At 46.9% G+C, this 13007-nt stretch overlaps 2 protein-coding genes across 2 annotated transcripts in view; one reads left to right on the top strand and one right to left on the bottom strand.

Moving 5' to 3' along the window:
• Positions 1-13007, top strand: part of Setd3 (SET domain containing 3) — a 93214-nt gene that overhangs the window by 67198 nt on the left and 13009 nt on the right. Inside the window, exon 11 of the mRNA XM_050192318.2 lies at positions 3046-3145. Coding sequence (XP_050048275.1) covers positions 3046-3145 — 100 coding nt within the window. The remainder of the gene's footprint in view (positions 1-3045; positions 3146-13007) is intronic.
• Positions 9676-10820, bottom strand: LOC140213682 (putative nuclease HARBI1). The gene is made up of 2 exons (XM_072284931.1): positions 10481-10820; positions 9676-9904 (listed from the first exon to the last, which is right to left on the bottom strand). The coding sequence occupies exons 1-2, from the start codon at positions 10818-10820 to the stop codon at positions 9687-9689; spliced, it is 558 nt and encodes a 185-aa protein (XP_072141032.1). The 3' UTR covers positions 9676-9686.

Genomic DNA, 13007 nt, shown 5'->3' with positions numbered 1-13007 from the left:
GTATAGGACTGAGCCTGTCCGTAACTGTTTATTATTAGATAATAAAAACAAAACAAATAGGCGAGGAAAAACTACGCTGCATGCGATAATGGTTTAAAAGTAAACCTAGCAACCTTGCTGGACATTCATCGCATAGAAAAATGAAGCATTATATGCGAAGGTACCTTTCAATCTTTGTCCTCAGCATTACGTCAGTGGCATCCGGGTGCGCGCGCGAAATTTTAGTAAACAACATTTCGGCGTTTCACTTTCTCTCCCATAATCTCAGTTTGTCTCGAAAATGTAGATAGAGAAGCATCAAAAAATTATTACCCCACTATAAAGTTGTACGCTCTTCAGTGACCTTCAGCGCTTCTATCTGACGTATTATGAAGTCATGCAGTACGGGTGTTTTTCTAAGTCAGCGCGAATATCAAAGCTTGACGCGCAAAGTTAGCCGCTTCCAGAGCTTTTATCCGCACTTCATCGATTTACGGGGGCGAAGTGTTTGCGGAAGCTAAGCTTGACTGCTGCAGCAGCGTGGGTGGTACCTGAAAGCTTGAACAAAAAAAGGCTGTCCGTTCTCATTTCTCTCCCAGATTTCGCCGTCTTCAGAGTAGCGACATCCTCGTAAACACGGGCAAGTGTTTGCTCTCTCGGTTGCTGCCCCGAGCTGAGATTGCTGTGTATAAGGGAGCGATGACGAGGATGACAGTCAGCTTTCTAAGGTTTCTTTTTTTTTTTTTTTCGGGACAGCCGGGGATGCTCATTTATTTGGTGTCGGGGACGCTGTCTCGACGTCGCACGCTTGTCTAGGCGAGAGCTGGCAGCGCGTGGTGAAATTTCTTGCGGGTTGTTGTTGAAGGCGTCAGCGTTTCTCGAGTTTGAAGCCCTCTTTCGAGCGAAGTCTATCGCTTCGACTTGAGACAGGAAATTTCCATATGTCCACTCCCAAAGCAAGCACGATGCAGTGTGCAGTCGTGGAAGAGCGCGTGCTGCATCTTCGCGTTCCCCTAGTGCACAAACGTTATCGTCATTAATTACGAGCTGTTGCTGAGCAGGTTCACTTCATTCTTTAAGCGATTTAAAATATGTTTGCAAGAGCTGCACAAAACTTGGGATAGAAATTACACGAAACTATTCCTTCTTAAGGATTCTTGCTGGGCATGTGCACTCGATGGAACGATTAACAGGTGAAAGAAGGTGCCGCGCGTTTTCGCCACGTGACCCCGTTTTCGCCGCATGAGTGTCTTCGCCACGTGAGTCCGTCTTCGCCACATGAGCCCGTCTTCGCCGACAGCCCATGACGTAACGTCGAATTGACGTCACCAAATAAATGACGCGTCCCGCGGAGGTTATATTTCATGTCTCCATGCGATTAGTTCGTTCATCAGAGGTGCGTGGTCAGGGCTCATGAAGATCACCAGCCTCGCCGAACACGGGCCTTCCTGTATATAGCGACCCTGGGGTGGTACTGTGGACACTGTTGAATTGGGCAGTGCCGTCGCGAATCCGCCATCTTGTCAGTTCTGATTGACGCTGTGGCTGCTTATACGGCCTGTGGAGGTTGGCTCGAAGAATTTGACAACACGGCGGAATTTGACTATATCCAGAATAGCATCCCCGCTATTATTTTAGCGACCCCGAATCATAGCAACAAGGACAATTACAATGATTATGCTGAACTATGTGCATTACGACTGCCTGTGACTGTATTTCTCGTCGCAAGAGATACTTTTTTTTTTTGCGCCCTCAAGTGCATCTATGGCTGCATAAAACAGTTTGACAACCCTCCCGTGTATCGTCACCCCGCCGCTTGCGTAAGCGTCCCGAAAGTACGCGTAAAGGGGAATGGACATGATAATTTTGACTATTCATCTTTTGGCGTTAAATTGAGATTCTAGAGCTCTAAACTCTAGCAAAAATTGTGACAAGCATCAGAGCGCTGTAAATGATTTAACAGCTCTTCTGCAGCCAGTTCCGCGTTCGTTTCCCAGGAGCATGCTCACGACAAAGTGCGCGGTCACGTGGGAGCGCAATGAGGGCAGCACCAGACGAGGCGACAGAGTGAGTCGGAACCAGTGTCAACACGTCACAAGGTTCTTCTCCTGCATACTGTGTCGTGACTTCACGACGCGGTATCCTCCTGGATATGGAACCAAAAGTTGCTGCATCAAAGCTGCTGTATTTAATTAATAACGGCCCTCTGAAGCTTGTCACTTCTTTCTTGTAGGGTTTAGAGGCCTAGGACTTCCCTTTAATGCCATAAACGATTACAAGAAAATATGTCAGTACCCTTAAATGACGATTTGAAGGAACAGAAACGTGATATTTTCTACTCCAAATTATTTTTTTTTTTTTTTGCTTGCGTTAGACGAAAATTCGTGACATAGAGACCCCATAATATGGGTACTTCGCTACTAAAAAAAAAAAGCCATATTCCCCATAACTGCTATATCCAATAACATCACGTGACGTATAGTAAAAACGGTATTTTACGGGATCCTATATGTTTCATATCGGATTATTGGATATGGGAGTTATGAGGCATATGGATATTTCAGTAGGATCGCAAACATCAGAACGCCCGAAATAATTTAATGAAATAGCTTTTTGTAGAGCCATTTTCAAGTTCGCTTGCCGGGAGGTTACTCTGTAGTGACACAGGAGGTGGTCAGTGTGGGAGCAGGACATCGCTATACCTTTGAACACTCGCTCCGGCTCGCTCGGTATGTCTTCTGTGCTGCCACATCGGCTTCACAAGGAATAGCTATGGCGTTCTACTACCGACCATGGGCTCCGTATTTCCATCCAATGGATAGTGCTCGCTAGCTTTGAGTGGCACGTTAAAGAACTTTATTGCCTTTCGAAAATAATCAGAAGCCCCGCCACCCTCTCTCCCTCATGCGTTCAACCCCCCCTTCCCCCCGTACATGCGTTCAACCCCCCCTCCCCCCGAACTGCATGGCTAACTGCACACAACTGCATGGCGGGGCCTCGTAACCCACGGGCTGCTTCAGGGTGTTTAGGTCTACCATTCGATGCTCTCTTTCCTGCCGGTTTCAGGTGACCATCTTCTACGGGAAGCGCACCAACGCCGAGTTCTTCATCCACAATGGTTTTGTGTTCCCGGACAACCGATACGATGCCGTGGACATCAAGTTAGGTAAGAGACGCCCGACCCTGGGTTTGCAGCCCATACCCTGTCCGACTGAAAACGACTAGAGGCAAGTGGCCAAACTAACCAGTACTCGACTCAAGTCGCCGTTGCAGCCCTGCCATCTGCGTAAAGAGACGCCCTCTTTCGCAAGGAGAATCGTAACCGTAGAACTCAACGGCAGCGTACCGTCTTGTTTTTTCAAAGAGATTCCACTGAGAAAATGGAACATCGTGTTTCTTGACTACCACATCGCCGAATTTGGTTTGGTTTCTAGCATTTAAAAGAAACAAAAGTTTAGATCTAGTGACTGTTGCAGGCGGATTTTTGATGTAGGCCGTCGACTGTTTAATAAAAATTGTTGAAGATCCCATATTTTCGGAAAACGATGCTATTAAGTTTACAATTCTGTAACTCAGCAATGAAAATTTATAATACAATCCTGTAAATTGCACCTATAGTAGTGCATCTAAAGAGGGCAAAACTGATGTATTACTCATGGTTCTAAAATACGCCGCTAATACATGAGTTCGACTTTTGCGAAATTGTTCTAAACATTCTAAAAAGTTCAGGCGACATTTCAGGTAATGTAGCAAATTGGTCTTATTTGAATGTTCTAACGGACGCAGTTTACGGAACGGAGATATTTGTTCTTGGTATAGAGCTACGGATTTGTAAACATCGTGCTTCTATTTCTTTTCGAACGTCGATTTTCGGCAATTTGTAAAAAGATAAAAAGATAATTCAGGTACTAAAACGTTTCTCTTCAACAGTCACTAGAAGTTCACTTTCTCTCTCAAATGCGACATATTTCGTTGAAACCGGTCCGCGGGTTATTTCAGGGAAGCATATCTGCGTTTCACATATGTTTGAATATGCAGCAAACGTCCAGCTGAAGGCTTCTTTATAAAATCGATAGAGAGCAACAAAGAGTTCGGCCGAAAGAAGTGCCGATGCTGAAGGACGTTATTTCCACATGTGTACCACATAGTAAGTGGTACACTTTTCCAAATATGTGCCGCTAACTTAGTTGAACTTCGGTGTAACGAGAGTACGTAGCGATTGCGTTGTATACGCGTATGACTCTTTATTTTTTGCTATAAAATGTAGAGCGAGCTACACAGCTGTTTGCAGCCTACACTAGCGCTGAGTGAGCATCATGAAGATTGTTCGTTGTTCTCTTATTGCATATCGGATTTCTGAGCAGCAGTTGAAATGTTTGCGTGTCTGCGCACCGTGTCGTCTTCTCCAAGAGAAACATTTTCATTAATTGGTAGAAGGACTCGCTGTGACTTAAATGCCAAGTGAAGACCAGCAGAATAATAATCTGGTGTTTGTTACATATATGCGTTAGGCGTCATGATTAGAATTAATGCTGGAAGCTAAGCAAGACTGAATTGTTGCTGTAATGAAGTGGTTGCTTTGTGAACGGATAACCCTGTGCGTGTTCTGTCAGTGCATTCTCGTCATACTTACCCAGGGATTTCTTTCGCAATTTTTATGCACTAAACAAGTACCCTTGCTTTTCGCGAAGAGTTCGTCTTCGGACATGGCCCCCGAGATATTGCGCCCATAATGGCTAGAGGCCATGCTTCGTAGTTGGTAATATTCCCCAAAATCTCAGTTTTATAGAGACAGTAGTTCAAGCGACTCCGTATAGAAAATTATGTCGAGCTTTACTAGTAAGTCATCTTCTTGCAATACAAGAAATTGGCAGTTTCGCCGGCAGGGTATAGACCTTCCTATAACATTGAAAGTTGTTTAAAAAGTGGTACAGCGCCACGGACACACTGCAGGTACAATGAACAGACGGGGACACTATACGGCGCCGTATTCTGTCCCCTTCTATTCCTTTTGTCCGCATCTGTCGCGCTGTAGCTACCACGAGGCTTCACCAACTGGCCCAATTTTCCATCTTGCTGTTTAACAGTTCAGCAAGGTTTAGCGCTGTGCTGTAGCATCCTCGAAAGGTGTTCTGACTATACGCGGGGGGCGGCCAGCATGATGGCGTGAGGCACTAAGTGAGATAACCTCGATGACGCACGAATTAAAAGCAAGGAGGTTTTAAAGAAAAAGTAATTTTAAACCTGAAATTAATAGTTTGACGAACGCTCGTCTCATCTGGAAGTAACGGCGTAATAGGAACCAAATATTGGTCGGCGTTCTGTATTTTATTCCTATTAACTTTAAACCTCCTTGGTTGAGAGCGAAGGAAAAACAGCGGTCGTTTGTAGCCCGACGTTTACATTCTGTTTCGCCGAGAGAGAGAGAGCACTGTCGGCACTATGGTGTATTATGCGTGCGGCCGCGGAGCAAAATTCCAGTGTTTAGCTGGGCAACGCTCGTGCCAGCAAGAGGAAGACAAAACGCTGCCCTGGCTCCGCCGCAGAGTCGATTAAGCGTGGCGTGTCGGTGCGTCCACTTGGATTCGTCGTTTTTTGTTTCATCCAAACGCACAGCACATCTCCCAGGTTCCAACAACAACAACAACAAAAAAAATAATGAATGCCGTATAGACTCGTGTTAGGGCCGCAGCCGTGTAAGTGCCGCACCCGTGTAAGGGCTGCACCCCCGACTTGGCAGTCCAAAATTTGAAAAGAAAAGGTTACGTTGGAGAAGCAATCGCGTTTGGTGCCCCGATGCCGCGTGCGTGCGCCGGCAAATTTTCGCCCGCAGCGTACTTCCGCGTGCCTCTACTAGATGGCGAGGGCTGCGCGCTGACCTGGTACATCCGGTACAGTGGCACAGCCGGATCTGGTGCAGTGGTACATCCGGGGATCCGTGGCGTGCAGTAGTCGCCGGCTGCATCTGCGCCATTTTGGCCAAAAAAGGATGGGTCCCGTGTAAGGGCCGCACCTCGTCGAAATTGCTAAAATAAAATGCGGCCCTTACACGAGTCTCTACGGTAGCAGTGACATGTATCTTTTCGCGCGGTATTTCGGAGCGCATATCTGGCAATAACTGTAGCGGACGGGCACGACGTTATGTGCGTCGCGAGCCAGTCTCACGAAGAGAATGAGCTGATCTTTAATTGTAGGAACGGCTCTTTGACCGAGCTGCGTTGTCGTTGGTCATACGTCATGCGTTGGCTCGTGGCTGGCAAATTCTCTGGACGTGCTGCACTAGAGAAGTGAGGGCCAAGTTGCTGTCTCGCAGTGAATGAGTTCAGTTCCGTAGCCGTAGATGAGGCAAAAACATATATTCTTCTGCACATATGCAGTAACTCTCTCCAACAACAACGCAACATAAAGCGTAGGAATCGTTCAACACCGTTGTTTCTTTTTATTCCCCTTTTATTTTGCTCCGGATATCGCAAGCTGTGTACGTTGCGAGATGCCTCATTTCGCCGAGAACGAGAAAATGAAAGACAAAAATAGAAATATGATAGAATTCGTTGCTTGCTCTGCGGCGTTTGAGCGCTGACAAAGCAATCGCAAATGGAGAGCCTTTATTTAACTTGGCAGGATAAACATGGACGTCAGGTATCGTGTAAACATCGTGAAGACGACGACGAATGTCAACAGCCAAGCAAAACAAAGCTAGCGCTGTGCGCGGCACGGGCGGAGCACCTGTACGTAAGGAAAACAGCACCAGTAGCTGTTGTAAATCCGTCGTTTTTATTGTGTCGGGCTCTGTGTGGACATGTGTTCTGTTTCTGCAGACGGCTCGACATTGCAACCTTCCTTGCTTCAAAAAAGGATCGTGTAATTGAAAACACTAATGAAATTTCTACGTAAGTTGGTTAAACGCAGCTGCACAAAATTTCGCTGCAGGCGCCGACGGCCGCCATCTGTGCGCTTCCCGGCATTGCAGTATGCGTCTACGCTAGCATACATCTTTAAAGCGTGGAATATCTCTGGTGCTCGCAATAACGCAATAAAGCGTTCTAGTTAGTACTATCCCGTTTGCTTTCCATTTTTCGTTAAAATTTTTTCTACGGCAGCACTCATACCGCGGCCCTTTCCCATTACCAAATTCGAATTTCCACATGTCCAAATGCATATGTGTAGATAGTCAGATACAAATATTTGTAAAAGAGGGACACGTATTTCGAAACGAAAAATACAAATTTGCGCAAAGCTCTAACAACAGTACGCATTGCCCAAAATTCTGAAAATACAAAATACAAATATCTTTATAGCTGCGTACAAGTTTCGGCATAGCTAAGACGCATTTGCCAATAGCCAAATGCAATTTTCCGCATGACGAAATACAAATTTCCATATAGCCGTAACATCTTTGTGCATTTAAGATCAGAAATGTTCGAACAGTAAATTACAAATATCCAGATAGCCGTACGCAAATTACCACATAGCGGATGCTATTTATCAATAGTAAAATATGAATTTCCACAATAACAAATAGTAAAAGTTTATCCACCTAGGCAAATAATATTTTCCTCATGGCCGAATCTTTATTTCCACGTAGCCGAATACCAAATGCTACACAGCGAAATGCAAAATTTCAAATATCATATACAACTGCCCACGTAGCCCAGTATAATTTCAACTGCAAACTTCTCACGTAGCCAACCACAAACGTCCCCAGAGACAAATACGAATACAACAAAAGAATGCGCCCCGAGTAGAGAGCATTACTCCTTTTGGCTATCCCAACAGCGCGCACCGGCTGTCACTAGCGACCGCGTTGGCACGCCTTGACGACAGGCCACTTTCGGAACAGTCATTCTGGCAATGCCGACATGAACTGTCGTCGCACCGGAAGTCGGTCAAGGCTGTGTTGACCTTTTTACGTGGCAGTCGCGTATTAGAAAGACTATAGTGATCCCATATTCCGTCTCTTTTCATTTTTTGTCTCACGCTTTTATTTTTGTCGCGCTCTGCTTTCCCTCCTTGCTTCCGCTTTCCCTTCCCCCTTGTGCAGGGTAGCAAACCGGAGGTTGTAACTCTGGTCAACCCCCCGGCCTTTCTCTCATTTGCATATCTCTCTCTTGGCTATCCTATTGTCACGTGGTGGTGACGTTGAAGAACACAGTAGCAATACTGTGAAGGACAAAACTAACTTTTATTGGGCGAACCTGTGCCCACAAAAACAGGCTACACTTATAGCACAACGATAGCGGCGAACACGGTCGGCGATCATCGAAAATCTGATCTGTGGGTCAAGCGCGTCGGCTTTTATAGATCAGTCGTCGAATGTTCCATATTAACCGATGGGCCGCGTGTCTTCCACAAAGTTCTACACTATTCGCGTCGCGCATACATGCAATCAGATTACACAAGTTGCGGTGAAAGACAGTGGACGGAACCATCGATAACATTCCAGAACCTTCTTTTACATGCAGGCGCGACCTGCGCTGCGCGATAACATTTGTTAGGCGGCCAAACGTGGTCGCCCGATAAGGATAAGTACACGTGTCACTATGGATTCGCCGTGGCGATGTCGCGTCGTCGAAGGAAGCCTGGGGCTTCGCTTGCGAAGCGGCGGATCTTGTATCTCGGGTCCCTAGTGCTCCCGCTCTCCGCGTGCAAGCTGACTGCCGCGTCTCAGGTTCCAAACTAGCTGTTCTCCTGCGGCATCACGTGACTCGCGTTACCCGACGCTTTGTCCTATTGCACGCACACACGTGTTGGTCTTCGTGACTGTATTCTCGCCATCTTAAGTATTCTCCCACTTCTTTATTTATTATATTATCGTAGACGCTCGAATGTGTGTCTCGGGGAAAGCTGCAATCGACGAAACTCGATATAAGTAGGGGGAAAAGGGGAGGGGGTTGGCTTCGAAGCAGCCGGATTATAAGACGGATAGCTGGAGCGTATGCATCTGTCGCTAGGCGTTCTCGAAACACCCCACAGTGTAAAATAATCGACACTCTTAAAAGTGAATGAGAATCTCATTTTGCCTTTAACGCACTCATACACTCAGAAAGGGTGTAGGGATATGAGTTGCAATTTAGACTATTGTTTACTTCTAACGTTGCAAATTATTTTAGTGCACCTCCGCCCCATGCTTTCCGTTAAGCCCCCTGTCGTTTGATCATAACAGCCGTCCAAACTACTCAGCCTGGCTGTGCAGAATATTAGTTTGCTCGTAAAACATCTTAGTCTGTTACGGATAACCTGGGCCCGCTTGCACAAACGCCAGCCTCTAAGTCTAGACTTAAATCCGAATCTTGTCTTATTGTAATCTAAAATAAGACTGGACTTTCCGGCCATCATGTTTCGCTTGCACGAACCGACGAGACTGAACTATAGTCCGGACTTATTGAAGACGTTAGGTACTTTTAGTACCTAGGTGTGAAATTTCGCCGTCGACAGGGAATGAGATGGGGAATGGGCCGGAAGTTGGTTGCGGCGGCGACAGGCGTTCGCGCTGTCCAATAGTTGACCGCGATTCGACGTCAACATCCGGCCGCACTCCCGCGCTTGTCACCCCTGCAGAAGCAGCCGAACTAGCTCCAAACGTTGACGGTACGCGCGTGTTTTCAAGCATGTCGTCGCAACCGCCCGCCAAGCGACTCAAGAGCCATCACTGGAGCGAAGAAGCAAAAATAGATTTGGTCCGTATCATAAGCGAGAAAACCACTGCCTTATTTAGTAAGTTCAACGTTTATGGAGTGATAAAAGTGGCGGTTGACATAGGCTTCTTCATGCTCTCCAGGAGCCTGTATCCGCACATGCGTGCCGTCAATTGCACCCACGACGCGCGGAAAGCCAGCGACAGCGTAGAAGCAGCCTTGGACTCCCCGCACCTGTCTAGGCGACGGCCAACTGGAAAGAAAACGAGGGTGGTCACCTTTAGATTCACGCCGATGTCATGCACGGTCTTGCACACAATGACACACGCACATATTCAGGGAGGCACACGTATATAGTGTTAATCTCGTGCTGACCATCACACAGCTACGCACGACGTCGGCTTGAAAGAACAAAATGACGAACTGCTCACTTGAGGCTGGAAACGTTAATCACGGAGAGCGACGCCTTCGCGGTACGTGCAATCAGTTAGCTTTGTTGCAGTCGAGTAGGTGCAAACATTCGAGACATCGTCAGCTGATGTTCTGGCAGCGCAGCTTGTTCAAATTTAAAGTTCGACGAAGCGGGAACGCGGCCACACGTTACATCACATTAGCGAGATCAACAGAGCCTAGTTCCACCGATGATTCGACGTACTGGCGGACGCGGCCAATGCGCTCCGACGCGCCCGGCGTCTAACGCTCGCCCTCTACGCACGTAGGCATTTCGCAGCACTAAATTCCTAACGCGACACGCGCTCCTACGTTCCGCAAAGAACTTGCGTGCGGCGTATTTATCGTTACGACGCAGTACTAAAGCTGTCTACTAAAACAGGCAGTAGAAAATAAATGGTTGGAGAGAGGCTTACCTGATGAGGCAACCCGGCGTACCGTGCGGCTTGCGGTCGATTCGTGGGCGCCGATCACATCTCCGGCAGTAATCAAGAAGCATCCGGAGGCAAAAAATTTCAGTGCCAGCATCACCTGCAGCTCGGAGCTCAAAGCACCACTCCGACACGTCGGGTGCTCGATCTCGGAGCGAAGGAACTCGACAAGAAATACTATGCCGTCCCGCCCGAAGCGTACGCGCCGCTGCAGCTCCTCCTCGCTGAAGGCGTCCATCGGATTTGTCCTGTCGCGAAACACACGTTCGCGGCGCAGCAAGTGCTCGGAGAGCATCTCGAGGCGGGCCAACCGCAGGGCCGCCATGTTGGAAAATACTGAATAAGTTTTGGATAAGCCAGCTCGAAGCAGTCTAGATTCCGGTCTCATTTCAATCTTAATTTGGAGTCTTGTTTCCGTCTAGTCTCTTTCGTGCAAGCGACTTATCGGCTAGGGAAGATTAAGCCTCCAATAAGATTCGAATGAGCCTGAATATCAGAATAAGACCGGACTAAAGAGTTTTGTGCAAGCGGGCCCTGGTATACCGAAACCGTGGACGGCAGTGTCGAAGCTGGCTGCGACATCATGTGAGGCTTTGTCCAGCTAAAATTCGTTTAAAACGTTTGCGTGCCGCGGTATTGTTGTCGTCAAAGGTATCTTATTACAAAAGAAAAAAAAAAAGAACAGCTCGTTGACGATTATGTCTACTAACGCCTTGCACAGGCAGTTTAGTATATATCAGGACGCTGCAGTGTCAGCTTTGTGTGCTCCTTGATTAAACTCCGCGACACAAGCTGTCGCTATCAGCGTTCTCGTCACCCCGCCCCTCTCCTGTAACTTGGCACTCCACAAACGGCAATACGCGTTTAGGTTTACGGACAAGGAAAAAAAAAAAGAGAGAAAAAAAAAACACTAACGTTTGCTACTTGAAGTTCGCAGGAACAGTCCTTTGGTTTTCGATATGGCGCATTGTTACGATGTTTTCGTACAGTGCACAAAAATGTGATTAGGGAAAATATGATATCTACCGAGCAATTAAGATAGTACAAGAAAGAAAGAAAAGAGATACAACAATACAACCGCAGCATTAGACTTAGACGTTTGAGGCGGTAGGCGTTTGAATTGCTATCCAGCAATTACGAGAAAAATTACATTATATAATGACATTATATGTTCACGGCTAGGCAAAACCATGGTCAGTACTTTAAACAAAAACAAAGGTAACTTTTATTTTGTTACATTAGAAATTTGCATTGCTCTTATTACGTGTTCTCAAAGTCGTATAATACGGTAGAGTTGTTAGTGCAAGAGCTCTCGACGTAAAAATTGCGTTAAGTATTCCTCGTTTATTTTCATTTTATTTTCTTGGTGATGCTCAAGCTTGAACGTCGTAAAATTAGGAATAACAGTAATAAGCGTTATTCTACCCCAAGTATGAAAATAAACAAGACGACATAATCTAAGCCACAGTGGCCTAATCACATGAAAACTGTCAGTTGCTCAGCAAAATGTCCGAATACCCGGCGGCATAGCAGTAATATGTAAACTTAATATAAAAAAACAACGTAAAATTAGCAATACACTGCATATAGTTCTCAATAGCACAGCAAAGAGTAAAAAAAAATCGGAAGTACCGTTTCAGTAAGCGTTTGCAGCAGTAACTGAGAGAGTATGGGGCGCACAGCTCGGCTGTTGTCACTTCAACACACGTGAAAGATGACAGGACGAAATGCTGTAAAGCAGTGATTTGGGCTTGTTGGTAAGACATCGTGAGGCTTATAGCGCGTCAAAAAGACAAGGACGAAAGTGAGACGTGACACACACAGGCGCTATGTGTGTGTCACGTGTCACTTTCGTCCTTGTCTTTTTGACGCGCTATTGGCCTCGAGCTCCACCACTGGAAAAGCTGGCGCTACCGTCGGCGTGACGTGCTATGAGGGATCACGTGGACATAGCGGCCGCGTCGGCTGCTTCTGGAGCGCCGAAGCAAGCTGGAAATGAGAGTTTAAGTTCCCTCGTACGCTGCGGTCCTCATTTAGGGGCGAGATTTTCCCGCTTCGAGTGTCTCCTTTACAACGATTGAAAGCACTAAAATAGGTAGTGGCTGCCTTTGAAGGCGCGTAACATGGCAGGCTACTGCTCGGTGCCGCAGTGCCGGACGTACGCAACGGAGCCCGGTGTCAGCCTTATTCATACGTAGCCGCAGGACAAGAAGCTGCGTAAGCTTGGCTCGCGAAACATAAAACCGGCAAAGAGTCATGGGCTACAACTCGGGCATGCAGCAAGCACAGATGCGAGGAAGATTTCTGCTACGGCGCCGGGTCTGCGATGTTCGAAAAACGTGCACTGCCGAGTCCGCTGCCCGACTAATGTCATGACGGTTTGGTCTATGAACTTGTCGATGCTAGAGATACTGGCAAGTTACTGGAGTGGAAAGGGAGCGGTAAGAAGCTCATTAAAAAAAGCATGGCATATGGTCATGTTTGTGTTATGAAATAATGCACTGGATTACAA

This window comes from Dermacentor andersoni, chromosome 10, assembly GCF_023375885.2.
Source record: "Dermacentor andersoni chromosome 10, qqDerAnde1_hic_scaffold, whole genome shotgun sequence".
Lineage (NCBI taxonomy): Eukaryota > Metazoa > Arthropoda > Arachnida > Ixodida > Ixodidae > Dermacentor > Dermacentor andersoni.
Note: the sequence above shows the minus strand (reverse complement) of the source record. Positions and strands in the feature narration are given on the sequence as shown.

Excerpts from the sequence above, each read along its gene's own strand:
- LOC140213682 (XM_072284931.1), bottom strand. The coding sequence starts at position 10,820 with ATGGCGGCCCTGCGGTTGGCCCGCCTCGAGATGCTCTCCGAGCACTTG. Across the intron at positions 9,905-10,480 it reads ACGCCGGGTTGCCTCATCAG|GTGAATCTAAAGGTGACCAC; the intron begins GTAAGCCTCTCT and ends CATGACATCGGC.